The sequence below is a fragment of the Nipponia nippon genome, unplaced genomic scaffold (assembly GCF_047370975.1).
Source record: "Nipponia nippon isolate SJK-2023a ecotype South Korea unplaced genomic scaffold, ASM4737097v1 scaffold_17, whole genome shotgun sequence".
In the NCBI taxonomy this organism is placed as follows: Eukaryota; Metazoa; Chordata; class Aves; order Pelecaniformes; family Threskiornithidae; genus Nipponia; species Nipponia nippon.
This window is the reverse complement of record NW_028262333.1, coordinates 10,846,998-10,868,686: the sequence shown is the minus strand read 5'-3', so window position 1 is coordinate 10,868,686 and position 21,689 is coordinate 10,846,998. Positions and strand designations below refer to the sequence as shown.

The 21,689-nt window shown below is 47.1% G+C and overlaps 1 protein-coding gene across 1 annotated transcript; it reads left to right on the top strand.

Annotated features, from left to right (window-relative positions):
• Positions 1-11,091: 11,091 nt before the first annotated feature.
• CXCL14 (C-X-C motif chemokine ligand 14) lies at positions 11,092-20,509 on the top strand. The gene is made up of 4 exons (XM_087754186.1): positions 11,092-11,568; positions 12,448-12,553; positions 17,028-17,138; positions 19,375-20,509. Exons 1-4 carry the CDS (start codon positions 11,133-11,135, stop codon positions 19,388-19,390), a joined length of 669 nt encoding a protein of 222 aa, XP_087610312.1. The 5' UTR covers positions 11,092-11,132; the 3' UTR covers positions 19,391-20,509.
• Positions 20,510-21,689: the final 1,180 nt, after the last annotated feature.

Sequence of the window (21,689 nt, the reverse complement as noted above, 5' to 3'; positions counted from 1 at the left end):
TGCCGCTGTGTCCAGAGTTTACAAAAGAAAAGAGAAATTTCTGAGAAACTCAGCATAACTGGAAATACCCTTGAACATAATTATGGGGGTGAAGGGAAGGGGAGGAATGGTTGCTTAGCTTGAACTGGACTGTTTTAAGAGTTTCTTCAGGAAAAACAAGGCCACTCTGTCCTACACATACGAGTCAAATTAGCAATTACGTTCTTGGCTGATATAACCCTCCTGACCAACGAGCAGTATCGTGGTTACAAGATCAGGTTAGTGCTGTGGGAAAGGCAAACCTATCCTGCTTTTTTTTTTTTTCTTTCTCCAGCCAGCCTTCCCCAATAGCTTATTTGAAGTTATTTACGTGCTAAAGAAATTACCACGTCGGGTACAACGTGGGTTTGTTTGGGTACAAACATGTCTAAAGGCTGTGTGGGCTGCTTCTCATACTTAGAAACTGCATTTTGCTATTCAAGAGCATTACAGAATTCAATTTTCACTTCCGGAGAGCGTTTCCCAGGCGACTTTCTTCCGCTGCCCTGCTCCGGTGAGGAACATCAAGAGCCGCTGCAGGTCTTTGAAGAAGCAGCCAATAATTTCAACGTCTCCTTGGCAAAAACAGACCCCACAAGGCAGTCGTCCCACCTGACAGCTTCGGAGCGAAGGGGTGGGCTGCACGGGGAGTGGGGGCACAGCTGCATTAGCAGCAGAACAGCCTTTCCCAAGCCAGGCACTAAATGCAATTAGACAGAACAGAATATCCCAAGTATAAGATATCAAAACAAAACACGTTCAAATGCTGGAAGCCAAGTCGGGGGCAAGGCTGGATTGTTTGGAGCTGACCTCCTTTCTGCTGGCACCCACTGCTCGCGGACATGGAGAGCAATGCTGTAAAAGCTTTTTTGTGTTGTTCTCTGCATTTGTGGGGAGTTTCAGTTTTGGAGCTTTAACTGCCTGTTGTTGAAGTGGAGGTATTCTTACTGCTAAAATGTGGCTCCAAAGTGCCATATCTATGGAAAGTTCACTATGGTAAGGGGAAGAGATGCTGCATGGCACGGCCAAAGTCATTCCTAAGGGGAAAGAAAAGCCCACTCAGATGCCTGGAAGGGAAACCATGCCTAATCTAGCTGATATCACCGGCAAACATGTGCAAAGCACCAGAGATACAAATCCCAATGAAGAATTATGAAGGTGAAGGAGTTAATTAGAGAGACCACAGTCTTAAGAGACTACGACAGTAGCACAAAGATAAATCATTCATTTTGCCCTCCGACAGCACGTGCCCGCTACGAGCCAGCTGGTCAAGACTTCAGACCAGGGGCTTGTACCTCAGGGCAGGAGCAAAACCAGACTGTTTGCACTCACATGGAGAGGAGGTGGCTTTGGCAGCAGCATGGGACTACAAAAACCTTGAACCTTCGCTCACAGGAGGCCAGTACTGGCTGGAGCCGATCACCAACCACTGACTGTCGGTGCCAAAAGAACAGGGCAACCACCCCTTTACCCAAGAACATGGAGATTATTTGTTCAGTCTCCAGTGCAAGACTTTTCGCATTGATTTCCAGCTGGGCAGAGGTTTGGTGGTTGCAGAAGCAGCCATGGGAGTGTACAACACATGCACAGCACAGCAATGCCCTGAAGCTATGGAGTGGGCACAGCAATCTGCTTTAAAAGAAGAAACAAAACCACATCTGGCCTCCAGGGAAATGTGGGGACCAAAGCTACTGCTGGGGATGAGGCCTCATGGAAAGTACTTCTTTCTCTGAGGGCAAGTTGATTAGGACACAAAATGCCAAAGCCCACAGCAAATCTGAAGTCCCAGAAAGCATCTGTTTAAAGGCATGAGAACTGTGACTCCAGAAGAGTTACAGAAATGTTGAAAGGGAAGGATGGAGATCCTTTTCTCTATCTTATTTTTGAGCATCTACAAAGCTGCTTTGTTAATGGGCCTGGAGAAGGAAGGTGTGTGCAGCTCAGCCTCTGCGAGACGCTGATATTGATATTGATGTAGCTGTTATGATGTGCCTGGACTCACAGCTCTGATAACCCAGACCTCAAACCCTGCAGGACGCCACGCTCTGGCAGATGCCGCGGCTTTGCATGGTTTCTGAAGAGCACCAAGGGAGGGGACATCCAGTAGTGCCCCATGGCTTGTACCTGAAATGGATCGTTTCCTTTTGAATCCCTGCGGGGGATCAGCCTCTATCACGGGTTTCATCTTTGCAGTCATGAGTTATCCAGCTCTGTGAAAAATATAAGAGAATATTTGATCCCCTGAAGAGAAAATTTCCCAGTTCATGAGATGAAATAACCATGAAATAACCAGCATTTCCTTTGATTTCTCATTTCCTTTTATTTTTCCATTGATCTCATCACATTCTCTCATTGTCTCATCTTATAGAGCAAGGCAAGAGGACAGCTAATCTGTTTTCCCTCTGCCCTTCTTAATGTCTTCTTGATTGAAATTCACATTAACTCTTAGGTACCCTAATCTCAGAGAGCATCCATAAAAGCCATGTCCACTTCTGTGAAATTCAGCTGCTCTGAAACTTCTCCTTCAAGCCACTGAGACCTGGGGAGATCTCAGGAATGGGACAGATACTTGCATAATCCTTAGCATGTACCCAAAGAAGTGATGGCTGCTGAGTGTCTCTGCATCACTGGCTACTTTTTTTGGTCTTTTCCAGTTTGTGCAAGCCCCTGTGAGTCATTTAGTTGTGTTACTGTGGCTTTGGTTAGCTGCATTAGCCCCAACTGGGGAGCAAGGTAGTCCGGTGGGCTGGCTGTCACATGTAGAAGGTGGGAACCAAGGTGCAGCAGCTACACCAAGTTTCTCCAAAATCTTCCTGGGGACAGAGTAATGCTCTGACACAGGGGATGAAGGGAAGGAGAGAGGGGTACTGCATGCCCGTGAGCCTCACGGCTTCTTCTTTCTAAGGTGAGCTGCCAGCACGAAACCAGCCCCATCCACAACGGGGACAGCCTTGGGCACTAACCCTCTCCTGCAGCATTAGGGCTCCAGCGCACCACTTCTGCTTCCAAATCGCTTTAGCAACAACTGCCTGCCTTTTCAGAAACAGCCAACTGCCAGGAGAGGCTGCCAAAGGCCTTTGGAAAGAATCACGAGCCGGACATATTTTTGTCCCCGAGAGTGAAAGCGGTGAAGCCCTGAATTTGGTGGAGACACCTAAGGCGGCTCGCAGAGAGCAGAGGCTGCACCACCAGTTGCCAGTCCCTGTCCTAGTCCCGCTGCTGATGCACAGCCCCACGACATCATTGTATTTGGCATTTATGGATTTTATCAGCCCTGTCTTGTTCTCTAGCTGATTTCTCATTTAATTTCAACAATAAAAACCAGTGCTTCTGCACCAATGTGCCATCCTTGTGTGATTTTTTGGATTATTAATAAAAAAATAAAAAGCTCTTATCTACCTACTCAGGGATATGACAGTGCAGTAAAGCAAAGTGTGAATTTTCTGTGCTTTAGCTATTCTTGCTGCAGGCACACTCAGCACCGGCCAAGCAGGAGGGGGTAACCCGGGGTGCAGAGAGGAGGGGGATGCTGCACAGTGGCACTTGCCATTTCCCTCCCCATTCTCACCCCGTGATCATCCACAATCCTGACCGAACTACCATGCTTTTAGGGAATGATAGGCTTAAGAGTATTTGCTGGCAAATTGGGCTGTGAAGTGCTTGGCTTGGCTTTTTTGCAGCCCACCCACACCACACGTGAGGGAGACATGGGTGACATGGAGGAGTCACACCTGAGCATGCAACCAGGTGGAAATCCTGCAGACAGTGGGCAAATCCAGCCTGAGAAGGGCTCAGAGCAATGAGGCACTCTCCACCAAGCCCTTACCGATTGTACCACTGCCAGGAGAGGTGCAGAGCCCATTTAAATTGGGAAGAGGGATGCTGCAGAGCCCTTCGGACAGGGGGAAGTGGAAGATGCAGAGAGAAGAGCCTTCACCACAGCCAGGTTTGGGCTGCACCAGCAGGAACATCACTTGGTTTACTTGCACAAATGTCAGTTGTTTTATTTGCAGAATGAACTGATTTTCTTAGGAAAACTGGGAATAACAACTATGAACTCCCCCCCCAAGTGCTATAGTAATTAAGCTTTTATCTGAGTAGATAAAATAATTAACATATTTATTACTCAGAAGAAAAAACTCATTTTATGATTGATTGCAGCCTACTAATCTTCCATCAAATATTCAAAGTCTTCACTGTAAGGTCATTAATTTTATTTATTTTTAAAGACATTACATAGGTTTTATATCCCAAGGGGGGGAAAATCAGCATATGAAAAATTCCCATCATAACTAACACACAGCTCAGCAGAAAACAGAGATGGGGAGCACCCATCCTGTCTGCTGGAGACAGGGTTTCATTAAGTTTGCAAGGGTTTTTGCACGTTACAGAAAGCACTAAGGAGGTGGGAGAGATCCTGCAGAGTCCCATAGGCACCTACAGATGCCGTGGCTTCATGTCCTGAGCCAGACTTGGTGCCACCATGGTGCTTGGTCCCAGCACTCCCGCACCTGCATGCCCCCACCTCCGATTGCACCACTGGCACTCCTGCACACCTCATCTGCCTGCCATCACAGGAGATGCCGTAAAATGATTTACTGCCATACTTAATCACTCTACATTATGGGCATTTTTATCTAATGGCTGTAATTCTCTATTCTGGGCAGTTTCATTGCTGTGGTTACTGGGCAAGTGTAAACAGCTCACAGTTACCCCCAAGCAAGCTCAAAAAGAAACCTCCCAAAGTCTGCAGAGGAGACCCTCCACTGAGTGCTGCATTCACACACCCACAGAGTTTTGGGGTGGGTTTTTTTGGAAATGTGAAGCCACAGGTCCAAAAAAAGAAGCCAGGAGCCACCAGAGACAGAATAACTATAAGACACATTGCGATAGTCATTGCCTCTTTCTAGCAGGGAAGTCATCCCCTTCCTAGTCATTCCCTTGTGTGTGGGGTCCCCAGGGCAGCTCCCTGCCTGGATGCCACCAGCCAGGTCATGGACCAGGCCATGAGATGCTCCTGGCACAAAGGCAGCACAGTGTGGCCTTGCAAAGGGGTTTTGTGCAGGTGGGGAACCTGTGGAGCAAGGTGCAGAGCATGGTGGAGACCTGGATGGGCCTCTGGCAAGGAAAGGAGTGCAGGCAGGCAGCAGCCAGGCAGAGAGGGCAGCAGTGGAGTGGACCTGACCCTGACTGCGTGGCTCTACTTCTGCAATTTTTCATGTATCAAACATTTTATGCCTTCATCTTTTTGATGCAAAAGCCCTCCTAAAAGACAAGAGAAAAGGCCTACACCTCCAGGGCTTTGCAAAAGACCTCGAATAGCTGCGAATGCGTTCCTGCTGCCGCATCTGCCAGCACAGGGTTGTCACCAGCTGTCACTGCTGCAGGGGCTGTTGGCCACCAGGCACTGCACCTCCCATCCAGGGTGCCAGCAGGGCACATGGGCGCTATTCCTGTCACTGCAACCCATGGTAAGTAGTCCCTTACACCACAAACAACTCAAAGCATCGCTGCCCTCTCCCCCACAATCTCAGTTTCCTTGAATTAAGGCCCATAGAACCATTGCAACGTGGGTGCCTGCAGCAGGCTCCTGCTTGCCAGCTCTCCCAAGGGACTCTCGCCCCACGGGGACCAGCGGTGAAGGTAGATGTGCTGAGTCCCCATGGCAGATGCTGAGCCACGTTCCTGCTGTCCCTGGAAGGGTTTGAAATTATGCCCAGTTCTGACGAGCTGTGAAAATGAGAAGTGCCAGGAATGGATTTTCTCGTGCTTGAATGTTTGTGGTTCTTGCTGCCGCAGCCCTCCATCTCGGTAAGAGCTCACCTGGGACGAGATTAGAAACTTATTCGGGTGTTGATGTCATTTGGTCCTATTCTCTTGCAAAAATAAAACACCTTGTGGCTCACTTTTCAGATTCCCCAGGCTTTTGAATGTGGATGGGTTGGCAGCGGAGCCACTTCTTTTCAGAGAAGTGGCATTAATAGCACAGGGAGAGGCTGCCTGTAGTTTATTACATACAGTAACACCCTATTCTATCCCAAAAGACTTTCATCTCAAAAGCTGGCACCCACAGATTATGAAAAACTGCCCACACACAAGAAGACATGTGATGAGCAAATCAGGACGGCACAATTTGTTTCCAGTCCTGGGGCAATAAGAAAGGGTTTCCATCCAATTGCCCTTCTGTTGTTCAGCCGGCGTAATGTTCCAACTGTACGTCTGGGGAGTAAGGCACCATCCTCTCAGTCCAGGGCCAAGGATTAAAAAACAATCAGGAAAGGAGAACACAACAACGAGGGCAGGACCCCAGGACTGTCCCCATCCCCATCCCAAGGAGACTCACCCCACCCACCACCACAGAGACTTCTCAGGGCTTTGGCCAGCACTATCAGGAACGTGAGTGAGTCAGATCAAACAAATTGCTTTTCTTTCCATCGCGTTATTCCCTCTACACTATAGCAAGCATCAGGGTGGATAGCAAAAGCTCCATCCAACTCACTGCATGATTAAGCGCAAAATAAGTACTTACAACCATTCTCAGCTTAGATGCCTATTAAGAAAATTGTATAAAGTGTAAACTGTACTTGCACATGAAAACCAATGGTAAGTTGTAGCATGCAAGGAAATGACTCAGTAGGAAATTAAACACAACTTAGTATTTTCTCAACGTAAAAAGCCACAGGCGGGATTAATCCTTTTGTGCATATCTAAAGGTGATCCTCAGATCACCTACAAAAAGAGTCGGTTCTCCGTTTTGCCATGTTATTGCAGCCCTTTTTAATGATTCATGGCGAAGAGCTTCAAAGAGCTCCAAGCCCTGACAACAGTCCCAGATCTGACCTACTCGTTCTCATCTCGGCAAAAAATCCTTCTTGGTGAATAATTTAGGTCTATGAAGAGAGCTGCCTTAAAACTATTCCCAAGAGAAGGAGCAGTGTCTAGAATTTAATCTCATCATGGAAATAAAAATAAAAAGAAAATATCAAAAGAAAGCAGTGACTGCAACAACAATACAAGCCTTATTTTGCAGAATTCATCAGTTGTGAAACTCCACAGAAGGGAACACAGCTGTTTTCCCTGAAATATGTTTCATGTTTCCAGAGACCAAAGATGAAATCCAAAGCTTTGACTTTCAACTTACAATAGACAAACACATGCAAGGATGACACAACTACTGTTCAGGGCTATTGAGGGAAGAAAAAGGCCATTTAGAGCTAAAGGTGAAAACACGGACTTGACCACAGCCTGTAGCACATCCTCTGCTGACTAAGGACAGCACCGCAGGAGCAGGCTTGCAACACCCTCCCGAAATCTGAGGCAATTCTCCCCTCACTTGAAGCTTGGGATTGAGTTTTATATTTGCTCTGTTGCAAGGGCTGAGGGCCCGTGCACTGCAGGAGGCTCACACCATCTCTGCCATATAACACATTGCATCTGGTGCTGAGCACAAAATGGTTACAACACCAAAAAGGCATAAGAACTGAAGTGTGGCACCCAAGAAAAAAAAGATACGTACAACATACATTACATCTGTACACCTCCACCTTAATGCTGAATTTTTCTAGTGAGCATTTAAGTCTAATTCCTCTCCCAAATTCCTGACATGATACGCAGGCATTATGTCACGTCACTTCAAATGCTTAATCTTCTGCTTGACGGGCTGATTGGGATATTCTTATACATTAAACTCAGATTAGCCATTCACATCAGTTTGCTTCAACAGCAATACGTAGCTTCAGTTTCATGGCCATTTTACAAAGATTTCTCACCAAGACTGGCATCTTCATCTTCCTTGTATGAAAGGCTATGACATTTTGAAGGAGAGCTAATCCAAATTGTAGCTCACTCTGCACTCAAAATAACCAGCATAACTGAAACCAGCAATACTGAAATATTTCTAATAATGGTAACAATTATAATAGTATATCTTCTGGTCCCTTGGATGCAGAGAAATATCTAAGGGACCTTCTCTGTGTGGTGGGTCAGGATGTTGTGTGCACCCTCAGTGGGAGGAAAAGCCTCACCCAAGGGTGGGTTGGGGCACAGACCCCCTCCAAATCTTGTTTCAGCACGAAGACACAAATGCCCTTGCACTGGCAGATCCAAGGGCTCATCTGGAGCCCTCCCATTTTCACGCTGACACTATTTATTTTTGGGGTGAGCCGCTCTGTTCCAATAGCTCCTGCTTTGAAAGGCCTCCGGGACGGTAGTGTGTGTTAGGGGTTTGTCTCCATGTCTTAGAGTGCAAATGTTTTGCTCCAGCTCAGCCACACATTGTGCTCAGCATGAAACATTTCTACTTCCAGGTGGCCAAAAATGGTGAAGGTTTTGCTTCAAATGATAATCCTGTTGCTAAAACTCTTCTTTCTTATTTTAGGAGGAGACAACCGCTCATTCCCGCCCTCCATGCTGCAAACCACCCTCCTGGGGGTGGCAAGTCACCGCTGGTCCCACCAAGTCTTACCCTCAGAGGCAAAACCAGGCTTCACCCTTGGCTTGCCAGGGAGCCTTATGCTGGGGCACAGACCTGAAAAGAATAGTTAATGAGATGTAATGACAGACCTTTCACCAGCGACAATACCCCTCTAATTAGCCGGACAAAGCGGGTGGTACACTACGTGCACAGGTATGGTTATGCTCCCTCGGGATGGGCACGGCTCTCTGAGCAGGTCCCATCTGCAGAGCTGAGGACAACAGCTAGACCTTGATGACTACACCTGGTCTGAAACACTCCTTTTGTGGGGGGCAAAACCCAAGCCCTGATTAATTACCATGCAATCGAGTGGCTTTGTGAGGGCTGAAATGGATGCTTCGACCGGCGCTTACCCCGCAGCTCACCCAGCGCAGCTCGCCCGGCACAGCCCTCCCCAACTGCATGAAACACCAGCTGCTTGCCGAAACACGTTTGCTGAGGCTTAGCAGATCTGCTGGAGATACCGCAGGCACATGAAGCACCAGCATATGCTGAGCTGCTCGGCCTATGCTTGCACAAAGAAAATATGTCTGGATTATCAGGGTTTCTTTAGGGGCAGACTGTGGTGAACTCCGTATACGTTTCCTTTCCCTCAAATCCTTTGCTAAAACTTCTTCCTCTTCTGTGATCATCATTTTGAGATAGAGCAGGTGTCAGAGACAGCTGTACATGGCCACCAAAATCTGTCACACCAGGCAAGAGACACCTTTGAGCTCTCAGAAATAATTACAATCAAAGCCAGCGCTTGGCATAAGGACACTGAACTGCTCGGGCGCATAGTGAGCAGTTACCGTATTTACACACACCTCAAATACATCCATTTCTACAAGTAAATTGAAACTAAAGCAGCACTTTGCTGATTCAATAGCTAATAAGCTTGGCTCTTTCAACATGAATAAGAGTCATCCAAGAAGAGGGGATTCGCTTTTGGAAAGCTTGAGAATTTCCTGCAATTTTTCTCCAGCCTGTACGCCAGTTTCCTGGTTTCAGGAACATTCAAATTGCCATCAGCCAAAGCTGCACCCAAATTTTTATTAGCAGAGGGGAAGGGAAAATGGCTTTCCCTTCCCACAGCTCCCCCCGAGACTGTTCCTGCTCACGGTGGAGAGGAGGCTGCACAGAGGGAATTACCCTGAGCGGTGGCAGGGCAGGATTTCAGCCCTGGATGGGATGCGGATCAGTTTAAGCCAACTCTCCCCAGTGCCCAGCGAGCATCCTCACCACCCAGCCGACAGTGACTCTGAAACAAGCCTTTTGCACTCTCCTGCAGTTTTTTTCTTCCTCATATAAGGAATTGGATAATGACAATTTATTTCAAAGGTTTGAACTGAGTTCAGCCATGCCTCAGGTGCATGTTTTTACCACCAGGCTGTGGAACAAACCTCTCTCTTTAATCCTGTTGGCATTTAATAACGCACACCCCAAAACATCCCTAGCAGGGTGCAGTGAGACTCAGGAGCTGGTTTAGAGCTGTGCAGTACAAATGCCCAAAGCATAACAAAAAATATCATACCATCCCCCCCGCCCCATTGCACCGGCAGCAGCTGCACAAACCTGCCCAGGAATGGGTCTTTCACCCCAAAAGCTCCCTGCCACGTCGGCCGCCCACCCCTGCTCCCCCATCCCATGCAGGGCAGCGGCGAGCCGGCAGCGGAGGCAGGCTGTTCCCGGCATGTCGGCACGTCTCGCATGAAACCCAGGGCCAGGAACAAGGCAGCTGCCTGTGCTGCCTGTGAGCAACGTGCAGGCTGTGTGTGGTAGGGCTGTACTCACAGCCTGCCAACACCCGGGCCGGGAACGCGACGGGATGGCCGCTGCCAATGGGAGCCGGCAAGAACGAAGCCATGTGGGAAACTTAAAATGCAAGCTGAGCTGGGAGTGCGTGGCGTGTCCTTCCCAAGTGCTGCCTGAACTGGCAGGATGGCTGGTTTTGGTTGGTTTTAATAATGTGGCTGGGTGTGTGAGCAGGGAGCGTGGGCAGCGGTATGTTGGGAGAGGGGCTGAGATGAACCGGGGATCAGCAGAGGCATTTATCTGCAATATGTTTTGAATACAGTACTATGAAGGAGATCAGAGACCTGACTCTGATCTTCACCCATTTCTGTTATGCAGACAAAAATCTGGATGTTAAAGATGCTATTTTAGCTGTTGCTGAAATCAGAAACAGGCTCTCCAAAGGAAAGGAAAAATATATTTACATCTATGAAGTTCCTGCATGTTGCTACCCTGTTCTTCACCGAGCAGGACGTTGCTGGAGGGTTCATTAAAGCAACCCAGAATTGATCTTATTTCCTGAAACATTCCACATGCTAAACCCACCTAACAATGCTCTTAGGAATATTTTTTTCCCATTTAATTCACTAAGATTTCCTTTAGATTTGGAAGCCTGTTAAAGCTAGAAAATAATATTAAAGTCAATAGATGACAGCCCTCCCCAGGTGAGACTTCTCCGAATCTTATTTCCGAGGTGCATGGGAATTTCTGCAGAGCCTGGGCTTCCCCGGAGCGCTGTCAAGCGGGTTTTTTCCCAACGTAGCAGCCCCAGTCACACACATACCCCCCCCAGCAAACCTCCTCCTGGTGAGAAGTGTCCCAGCTGGGCAGGAGCGGCCGCCCCATCGCCTGCGCTCCCACCCCCGGGATGCTCGGGGCGGGAGGGGGGGTCCCCCCGGGCAGCAGCGGCGGCGGGTGCCGGTCCCCTCCCTCCCCGCCGGGGCTGGGAAGCGGAGGGAGCCGTGGAGTTGCTCTGCATATTAATGAGCCGGGAGCAAGGGCAGCGGGAGCTGTTTTAAAAGAGGACAAGGGGAGGAAAGCGGCAGAGCGCAGGCAGAGCGCAGGCAGCGCGCAGGCAGCAGCAGGCAGCCACAGGGCAGCAGCACCGCCGGGAGCCGCTCTCTGCTGTCCTCTCCCCGGCGACATCCAGCCCCGGGGACGGCGGGATCTGGGGGACGAACCCGAAGCGAGCAGACGCATTAAAATCCCCGGCGTCTCTTTAGGTACCTGCTGTCTCACCATGAAGCTCCTGACAGCAGCTTTGCTTCTGCTGTTCATCGCGATGTGCTTAGCCAGCGCGGAAGGTAAGTGGGCTTATTCTGCTTATTCCCATGTAAACCTCTTTTCCAGGGGGTTGCTTTTCCAGTAATTTTTATTTGCCTCTTGATAGCCTTGAGTTGGATTTAGCTGTCCCCTGCATGGTGGGAAAAGTGATGTATTGGATCTGTGGGGTAAGGTAGCTGCGAGTTTTTTAAAGGTGGAAGTAGAGGTAAAATACATGCAACAAAGTTGTGTCTTCATTGCAAGCCAAATAGCCCCAGCTCAGAGTGTGGGAGGTCACGCCGTGTTCGCCGTTATTCACAAACATAGCTCAAATATCTCCTTCGAAACTGAGGGTGGTTTTGACAGGGAAAACAGAGCAGAGCTGGATTTGATGTGGTAGCACAAATTCCACTGAGCGTGCCAGTATGCATTTTCTGCTGTGCACAAAAACGATGGTTAAAAACCACGCAGCTTTTGTCTGGCTGCACACAGCATCCGTGCGAGGAGAAATGACTGAAAGTCCTACAAAGTCCGAGAGAGACATGAATGAATGAGAAAGTAGCTGAGATGTGCGTTCGCTTGCTCAGTGTAAAGCCAGTTCCGACTCTTTCATTTCCTTTTGTTCAATACAGTTACATTTAATCACAGCAGGTGCACTTCAAAAAGCTCTCATATTTACTAAGCCTCAGAACATACATCAGGCTCTCAAACATATTTCCCAGAGAGTCACTACCTTTTCCTGGGGTATAGCAAAGAAAATATGACTCTCTCTAAGCTCAACAGCATTAGAAAATTCAGCTTTTCCCACTGAGGCTTGAGAGACCAAACTGAAGTTTGTGTGCGTACATCGGCTAGCGGGGAAAGGACACTTGGTATGCAGGAGGCTTTGCAGGCACATGAGCAAATGCTTTCTCTCCTAGGCGTAAAGTGCAAATGTTCAAGAAAAGGTCCTAAAATAAGATTCTCTAATGTACGGAAGCTGGAAATAAAACCAAGGTACCCGTTTTGCGTGGAAGAGATGATTATGTAAGTTTTCCTTCATTTATTGCTTGCTGTTTCCCTATCAGCTGAATCGCTTTACCTTATACTGCAAGTTCCTTCTTTGTTCTTTGTTTTTCTCATGCCCTTGCACGCTAATTCCTGTGAATAGTCATTTGCTGTATCAGATACAATAAAATGTGCAATTCTGACCAAAAACACAACTATCATTTTTCAACATAATTTCTTTACTCAAATAAATATTTACAGAACAGGCAGCAATAAAAGGATAATCATTAGTTCAAGTGAAGATAGGGACAAATCCTACTCTGAGCTGCCTGATGTAAAATCCACAGCTATTTACTGAAGTTATTTGGGGCGTGCAGGATAAGAACATGAGTGGAGTTTGGTGCTCAGTGGTTTCTGCAAGGAAGAGTTATCCCAAGCAGAGTCAAATTTTCACCTGCGTTGTACCAGAGCCATCCCCTTGCATTCGGTGGGATTACCTAGCGTGTAAGAAAACGCTTTCCTCCCAGTCTCACTGCAAGCTGTGACCAATGCTGCCGTGAAATCTCAGTGATGTAGTGACTAACTGAACCGAGGCAGGTACAGGGATTTTTGACATCTCTGAGGACTGGCTCAAAAGGAGGGTTTTTTTAGATTTTAAATATGGGTGGTTTGTGGGTTTTTTTCTGTCCTGTTTTGGATATCTTAAGATTCCCCCAACAAAGCACCAGCCAGCCAGCACATGGGGCTGGATAAGGACCAGAAGGGCAGATTAGCCAAGAAGACTGCATCGAGCCCCTCTGCCACCCAAGAGGGGGAAAAGGGTCCCAAGAGCAGCTACACCCCCAAAATGCCAAGGACTGATTTACTCCAGCGTTTGTGCTCCCTCACTGAACATTTACCATTCGCTTAATCTTAGAAAGGTGCCACCTCCGGTGCTCTGTAATGCCCATGTGGCCAAATCCTGCCCATCCGACTGGCACAAACAAGGAGATACCACGGGAGCCTGATCCTGCCCATGCAGAAATGGCTCGCCAGACTCGGTGGAGGGTGTATGGAGGAGGAACGGAGAGCCAAGCTTCCTTCGGCTTCCTCCAGATTTACACCAGCATCACTGTGAGCAATGCTTAGCTCAGGGAACATCAAACCCACCTCTTTGAAGCCCAAATCAGCTGATGGTGACCTGAACAGAAAAACGTTTTCAGAGCATCACTGCCTGAATTAGTTCCTTGAAGCTTTACTTTGTTTGCTTTGAGCTTTCAATAGCAAAATGATGGTGTGGAGGAGCACTAACTCTTTGCATCCCACTCCAGGCATTTGCCCGAAAGCATCTGGTGGCCGGAGGGTATAAAATAAATCTCATTAATGCAACACTTCACTTCCAATCAGATAGTCGGGAAAGCTGGAACACTGTGCACGAGCGGTTGCTCTCCCAGCTGGATAGCTATGCAGATGCTGAGCAACGCTATTCAAGCTGGGAGGGTTGCCCCGGGTTTGCAGCGGCTGCGGGGACAGAGCTGTCCCATCGTTCTCCCATTGCTGCTGCTGCCTGCAGGGCAGGCAGGGCTAACCCACTGCCACCGCTGCCTTTCCGGCCACGCTAATGCATGCTGAAGTCAGCATTGAAAGTAAACTGAAATTAATATTCTGAGAACCAATTGATCCAGGAGTCTCTGGACAAGGCACAGACGAGCTATATTCCTGCAACTGAGTTTTTGTTGCTGCAGTGATCATCTAAAATGAGCTGTTGAAGCTGCGTCCCCTTCTGCCCTCCTCAGAAGCTCTCATATCTTTTCACGTAGCAGAAACATGATATAAATGATGTTTGGCAGAGAAGAAGTAGGTATGGGGGTGCAGTTTAGGAAGGAATTTGTCTTTGGCCATAACTGAGCTGTGGTACATGGTAAGAGACAACTAAACTGGGTCCTCAGTGTATTCAAAACCTATCAAGATTCACAGTACATCTAGCAGTAACTGTGTGTGTGGGACAGCCGCGGTGGATGGCAGTCCTTACACCGGCTTGGGATGAAAGGACAAGAGACAGGACCCTTGTGGCCCTGGGGACGGGGTGTTTGTAGGTAGAGGTGCAGCCCCACCATCCCTGCAGATGAGATGCGTGGGGGCATGAGGTGCTGGGGGACACAGACTGACCCAAGGGTGCTCATCACAGCCCTGGAGGCATGGACGTACTGGAGGATTTTGGCACAGAGACCCTCAGACACCATGGATGAAGGCTCCAGTCACCAAGCCCCAGGCAGCTACGGCACAGCTCACCACACACCCCTGGAGCAAGCTCGTGTCCCAGATCCCACTGGAGGGATCTCACTGGAGGTGTAAGTTCTGGTGCTTCAGTCCCTTCTCCATCCCTCTCAACCTCTTCTTGCAGCCCATCCAGACAACTCCTCACTCAGTGTATCGGTTGCCACAGCACCTCTTCTTAGGCACGTCGCCTTACATCTGCCGGACCAGCATCCCCAAGAGGAGGGCCAGGTCAGCTCAGGGTGCTCAAAAATGCTGCCACCCAACCCTGTGCCCACAGCGTCAGGGACTGCGCGGGAACCACAGAGGACCATAGGGCTGCCTTGGGAACATCTCCTCTGCTGTCCAACCTCCAGCATCAAAGCAGAAAACCTATGTGTGGTGTCAAAGCAACACATCTCAGCCTGAGAAAAGCTCTGGTTGTTAACCTGAGAAGCAAAACATGCACCTCCTCCTCCTTAGACTGCAGGCTCTAGTAAATCCAGAATTTTCCTCCTTCACTCATGGTGCAAATTTAGGGCTTGCTGCTTTTCAGAGGTGCTCCTCCTGCAATTCAACTTGTACATCGCTTTCTGGAAATACCCTCCATGGTCCATCAGAAAAGAAAGGTCTGGCATCAGCCAGTGCAGACGGCACAGCCGAGAAGGTGGCTGCTGGATGGAGAAACTTTGTGCCGACCTCAGGTCACTTAAAACTTGCATGCTTTGTGCCTCCAGTGAAGGTTTGGTTTCACTCCCATTCAAACAAAGATATAGGAAAATTCCCCTTCTCACGTACCGAAGGGCTGGCTGAGAATGCCCTTGGAGCAGAGACAATCCATAGGTTTTAGCAGTGACCCTTCCCTTTCCGATGTCTGCAGCCACAGAGGCTCTTGGAGGCCTTCCACCGTTGGGGAAAGTGCCACGTCCTCCCAGAAAAAAAAACAAAAGTTACACCTTGTCTTTTTGTGACTTTAGCTCACACCCGATGGAGGTGGAGCAGGGAAGAAGGTTAATTGAATGGAAAGAACTATTTGAACACCTTGTATAACACTGAAATGGGAAATGTGGTGAGACCCTTAGCTGAGCTCCTGCAGGCAACATGCAGCGTTTCGCTTCCAGTCGGGCATGTCCCGTCTGCACCGGGCAGGCAAGCTGGGAAAGTTTGCAGGGCACTTTTTCTTGTGTTTGAAGATAAACAGCTCCTTTCTGAACCAAACCATAAAAGAAGCCCATCAGTATGCACAGATATTTCTGGGTTTCTGCCATCATTATACTCATGTCTCTAGCAGTGTTTAAATAATTCCATTATAGGATTTTAGTTAAACTGAAAACCATATTTCCCTGTTATGGATGGTATTTCCAGAAAATGAATAATTTCCATTAAAATTGTGGTTGTTTTGTTTTGTTTTTTAAATCACAAAATTAATAACAAAACCAGAAAACTGCTTGATTTTGAGTCCTGAAGAGTGATAGCAGCGTTGATGTTTCTGAAAAGCCATCCTCTTGGGAAGCAGTTCTAGGCCTCATGTCACCTGGGTTGTGGCAGACCAACCAGCAATGGCTTCACTAAGCTCTCCAGAAGGAAGCCTGAAATGACGGGAAGACCTTTGCTATGTTTTGCTGCCCAGCACATCTTGTCCTGAGAATAAGGGGACACCAAACGCTGCTGCCAGCAAGGAGAGAGGGATCAGCCTGTGATCAGAGGAGGCTGAAGCCCCCAGGACTGCCTGCCTGGGGCTCAGAGCTAGTCCACTGGGCATTCAGGCACGCTGCCATGTGCAAGTACTTAAGATATCACTGACTAAAAAAACCCCAAAAATTTAAAAAAAAGGCAGGGGGGGAATAATCAATGAACCAGGTCTGATCTTTTTTCTTGGATGCAGCATTGTTGAGTGTAAGGGAACCATCTCCTCATGCAAAGACCTTGTGGTTGCCTGAATGAACCTTAATTAAATCAGCTATTAAGCGCAAAAGAAAATATCTAACAGACAGGCAGAGCAAACCCACTGATAAAAAACAGTGGGCAAGTCTTCGTCTAGTACAACCTAGTATAACTCTCCGGACAATATTGCACTGCACTGATTGATAACAGCTGAAGATCTGCTCCAATATTATTACAATAAACTCAAATATCTGCCATAAAACACAGAGCATGAAAACCTTTCCACTGCCTGCCTGGGTGAGAGCCCCCTGACCAGTTTTGGCATTTACTCGGAGTGGGAGCAGAGGAGCGGCATTTCCCCGACTCCCGTAACCTGTGCTCGCTTGCCTTGCAGCGTGACGCTGTGGACACGCGTGAGAGGAGAGCAGCAGCACTGCCTAAACCCCAAACGCCAAAACACAGTGAGACTGCTGAAGTGGTACAGAGTGTGGAAAGAGAAAGGCAGGTAAGTACGAATTTGCTCAATGGGCGAGGGGGAAAAATCTTGGTGGCAAGTTGGGCAATCAGCAGCACTCAGACAGAGAGAGGCCAGGAAAACGCACACGCTGCAAATGCTCTATCCAGCGTGGAGGATGTATTTCATTACCAAAATTACAGTTATAAATGGATGTTCTTGATGTTATTTCTTTCCTGCCATGTGCAGTCCTCGCTTCTATTTTAGGATTAGGCTGTTCCGTCTATAAATAGTAATTATTTTCTGTTAAACTATTCATCAGCTGATGTTCTCAGTTATTTACATACACTCACCTCCCTTCCACCGGTAAAAAGCCAAGATGAAAAGCTAAATTACTTTCACACAGTTCACAAGGAAAGCAGTCAGCAGAGCTGGGAAGAGAGTGCCCTGTCACACACTTTAATCACACCACATCAAAATCGTCGATATCTGATGACGCAGATATTTGCCAATTTTAACTAGTGTATCATTCCCAGAAAAACAGTAACTTGCTGGTAAGAATCTCTGCCACCTTCTCCCTTGCAAAGAGGATTTTTTTTTTTTTTTTTTTTTGCAAGCCATCAGTCATAGATAGAAGAGAGAGAGTGAGAAACATAATACCTGATAGTTGATGGTCAGTGGCAACGTCCCTACCTGCAATTAAGGGGAGCTGCCCAACTCCTACCACCTCTCCAGCCATGGCCAAGAGCGAGCCTCCACATGCTGCACAGTCCCACCACGCCCTGATCCTCCTCAACTAACGGGAAATTTGCTCCCCAAAATTGAGCTCAAACGAGGCCAGTGAGCAGCATGCCCCATCTCTCAGCAGGTCCAAGGGTGTGAGCAAGCTCCAGCACAGCCGCACGGTGCCCAGTGGCACAGGTAATGCCACAGCACTGTGAGCGGTGGTGGGTGCCAAGCCCCTCGGCCGGCTCCCCTGACTCCCTACCAGCTCCCTGCAGCTGCTCCATAAACAGAGCAGGTGGGGAAGCCCTGGCGGTTGCATAACTATGTATTTACACTCTTCCTCTTTTTTTTTTTTTTTTTTTTATAAGGCCATCATGAAGATGATGAAGGATGCTTAGCCCCAGGCTTGTGCATTCAGGAAACATGCAGGGTTCCCCCGAGCGGACCGAGAGGAGGGATGCAGCGTCCACGTGCTGCAGACTAGCTCCTGTCTGTAGATAACAGTGCTGCTCACAGTCTCCGCCACAGCCCAAAAAAAGGGTCAGCTCAAGGCTTCCCCACAGTCCAGCCAGCGTATGGGGACTGTCCCTGCTGCCAGGGAGAGGAGGAGGGATGGCGAGCCCAGCATCCCCATGGCTTTGGCATTCAGCCTGGGGCATGCAGAAAGGGTGCAGCACAACCCTCAGCATTTTACCTTGCTCAGCACTGGCATCACCCTGCTGCGACATGCTACCCCTGCATCACACCCAGCAGGTCCCCGACACTGCTAACCGGACAAAAAGGGCAGCCAAGCTGAAGAAGCATTAAGTGATTATTTCAGACATAAAGACCCTGGTTTAAACGAAGTCCTCATAATAAATAAACAATTTTTGCAGCTGACACTGAAGACACTGACAAAATCCAGAGAATTGCTCCCCAGGAAAAGCCAGGGAATTAAAATGTAAATTAATTTAAATTTAAATATAGTCCAAACATGAAACTCTTCCCCAAAACAGCACTGCCCCTAATTTTCCCCATGCCATGGAAGACCACTTTTATGCATGCTCCCCAAAGAGCCAAGGATTTTTCAGCAAACAAGCCTGTCAGGTGGTCTTCTCAGGATGTAAACTAGAAAAAATAATACTGCCTATAACGTTATTCCAAACATAACAGATACTGTGAATTTTACATCTACATACAGCTCATGATATACTTCAAAATTTACATACGAGACAGGGACTTTTCCAGTGATTAAAGGGTATTAGCAGATGTGGATTTCTTCATCTTATGTATCCCAGTAAGCGCGGTCGAGCACATTACTCCTCGCACGACTGCAAGATGCAGTGGTGGCAAAGTCTGACCCTCCTCCCAAATGCTTTACGGATAGCAATCCAGTGGCTGCTGAAGTCAATAACTTACTTTCCAATTTACTGAAGCAAAGGCTAAAAATATGGCTTCTGTTTTTTTGTTGTTTGGGGGGGGGGGTTATTGTATTATTATTAATTTTTTAAATTATTATTTGGAAGGCAGATTTTTCCATTCATAGTTTAAACATCTTGCTCTTGGCTTTCCTTCTGTTTAGGGTTTATGAAGAATAAGAGGAAGCAGCGTGAGGAATGGAGCAGACTCCCTTGGCTGGTGTAGGACTGGGCTCTGCAGAAGATTATCTCTCTCTCACAGACATAAGACACAAATTCTATATTATTATAAAGCACTTTTTACCAAGGGTCAGTTTTTACATTTTATAGCCACGTGCAAAAGGCTTCCAGATTTCACAAGCATCTTCAGAAGCACTTCAGATTCCATACCTGTCTGCTCTGTACCGAGATCGGAAAACTCATGCTTTTCATTTTAATGAAGTTGGGTTTTGGGTTTGGGGTTTTTTTTTTATTGTTATTCATTCATACTTCACTATGATTGCAATCGAGCTTTATAAGCTCATTAGACAAACAGTAATGTTTGTAAAGGTGTAATACAGCCGTGTCCCTCACCCTTTTGCAGTGGGAAAGCTTTGGTGCTGTGGTTGCTTTTCATGTTTGCAGCCTCCACCACAGTCAGGCAAAGCAGGGACCAAAGACAAGTTTGCTGGGGAAAATGCCACTGAAATGTGGTGACTGGAACTGCAGGAGTGAGGTCCCTCAGCACATCGTCAAATGAGTATGAACATCACTCATGTACCTCTTCTTTAATGGACTTGAGGTCTTGCTGCAAGGTGAAGCATACCATATCTCCCATTTAACGTTCCATGCATTAGAAAGCATTTCTGGATCATTTTTATTACTAAGAAAATGTTTGGGTTTTTTTTTTTTCCACCTGAAGTTCTTACAGAAAGTTTGTGGCTTCAGTACTGAGACATTTTAAGCTTCAAGACTATTGTGTATGATTTCCTAGATTTGTAGCAACAAAAAGAAAAGCCTTTAAAAGGTACCTTTTTATGAAAAATATGATAGGGCAAACATATAAATACCTATATATGTTTTAGTCACAATACAACATATTCATTATTTTGAATGTAATACAATGTTAAGCAGTGCATTCCTCTTTTTAAAATAACAAAACTACCTTTTCATTTGTAAATATGCTATAGGAAGTCTCCCTATATTATCTTTCTGTATAATGTACTGTACTGCTAAATTATCATATGCTATTTAAATGTTTGAAATATTTAGAAGGTTGCATGCAGATTTCATATTTCTTTCTAAGACAAATGAAAAAAGTAATAAAAATATATTTAAAAAAAGCTGACAATTGCTCTTAAATTTCATTAAGCCATCAGGGAACTCCAGCCACTTCTAATAACTTTTTCTGGTGGATGAATTGGTTTGGGGAAAAACACTGAATCAGAGAAGCTGGTTTAGAGATACGGCATGTTGATGACACTGGAATTAGAAAGCATTATTCCAGCCCAATTTACTTCCCTTTCTCATTTCAGGATTTGGACTTTACCCAAACACTGAGGAATCTTGTTACATAAAGAAGGGCTATGCCATGCGCCTATAGCCACTAGTCTAGTGTTATGTTAAATAAACGTAAATCAACCACTCGGGATCCATATAAAAACAAGTAAAATGCAGTGATTTAGAAGAGATCTCGGTTAGATTAGGGAAGGCTGTACAATGAAAGTCAGGCAACGAAAACCTGTGAGCCACCCCCTCTCTCCGTGCAGTTTCGGCCCTTGCCCAAAGGGAGGGACTTTGCACCCAACAGGGCTCCTACACCGCTCCCCAGCTAAAAAGGAAAGCAACAGATAGGAAGGGTAAAGCCAGCAAGAGTTTAAATGCGTTAAAACCTGCCAGTGTTCCCCAAACAGCACCGCTCTCCTTCCTGGCTGCTCCCAGCTGTGCAAGGACAGCTTCACATGGGGCTGCTGCCAAGACCGGCATGACTCCTGAGACAGTGATCTTACACTATATAAGCAAGGCAACGCCTGGCCTCAGCTCAAGGGTTTCCTCCAGTTCAGACAGAAAAAAAAAGAAGAAAAATAAATTATATATGCACACACACAATACGTACTTATTTACTGTGATAATACCCTGGCAGAGCTGAAGGAGAAGGAGTTGTTCCACTTCAAGCATTTTCCTATTCTGCACAAGGATGGAGCTACAAGCTTCAGATGCCTATTAGTAAAAAGCTTGAGAAAGATCTCAGAGTATTTAAGAAATTGAACCCCTAGGGAATATTGACCACAAGGCGCTGCTCCAGGCTGAGCATCTGAACCTGATCTGCGGGCAAACCCAGACCCACGGGCTAGCCAAGCTGGCCCTCTCCTTTCTTGAGTCATATTTTAACAAAACCAGTAGTTTTTCCTTGAGGAGACTTGATTTCAACAGGCCGGCAAACTGCAAGAAAAGGTTTGTGCTTATTTAGTGACTACTGGGCAATGTAATTCCTGGAAAA

Coding starts and splice junctions, on each gene's coding strand:
- CXCL14 (XM_087754186.1), top strand. CDS start 11,133: ATGCTCGGGGCGGGAGGGGGGGTCCCCCCGGGCAGCAGCGGCGGCGGG. Junction 11,569..12,447: donor GTGCTTAGCCAGCGCGGAAG/GTAAGTGGGCTT, acceptor TTTCTCTCCTAG/GCGTAAAGTGCAAATGTTCA. Junction 12,554..17,027: donor TGCGTGGAAGAGATGATTAT/GTAAGTTTTCCT, acceptor CTTGCCTTGCAG/CGTGACGCTGTGGACACGCG.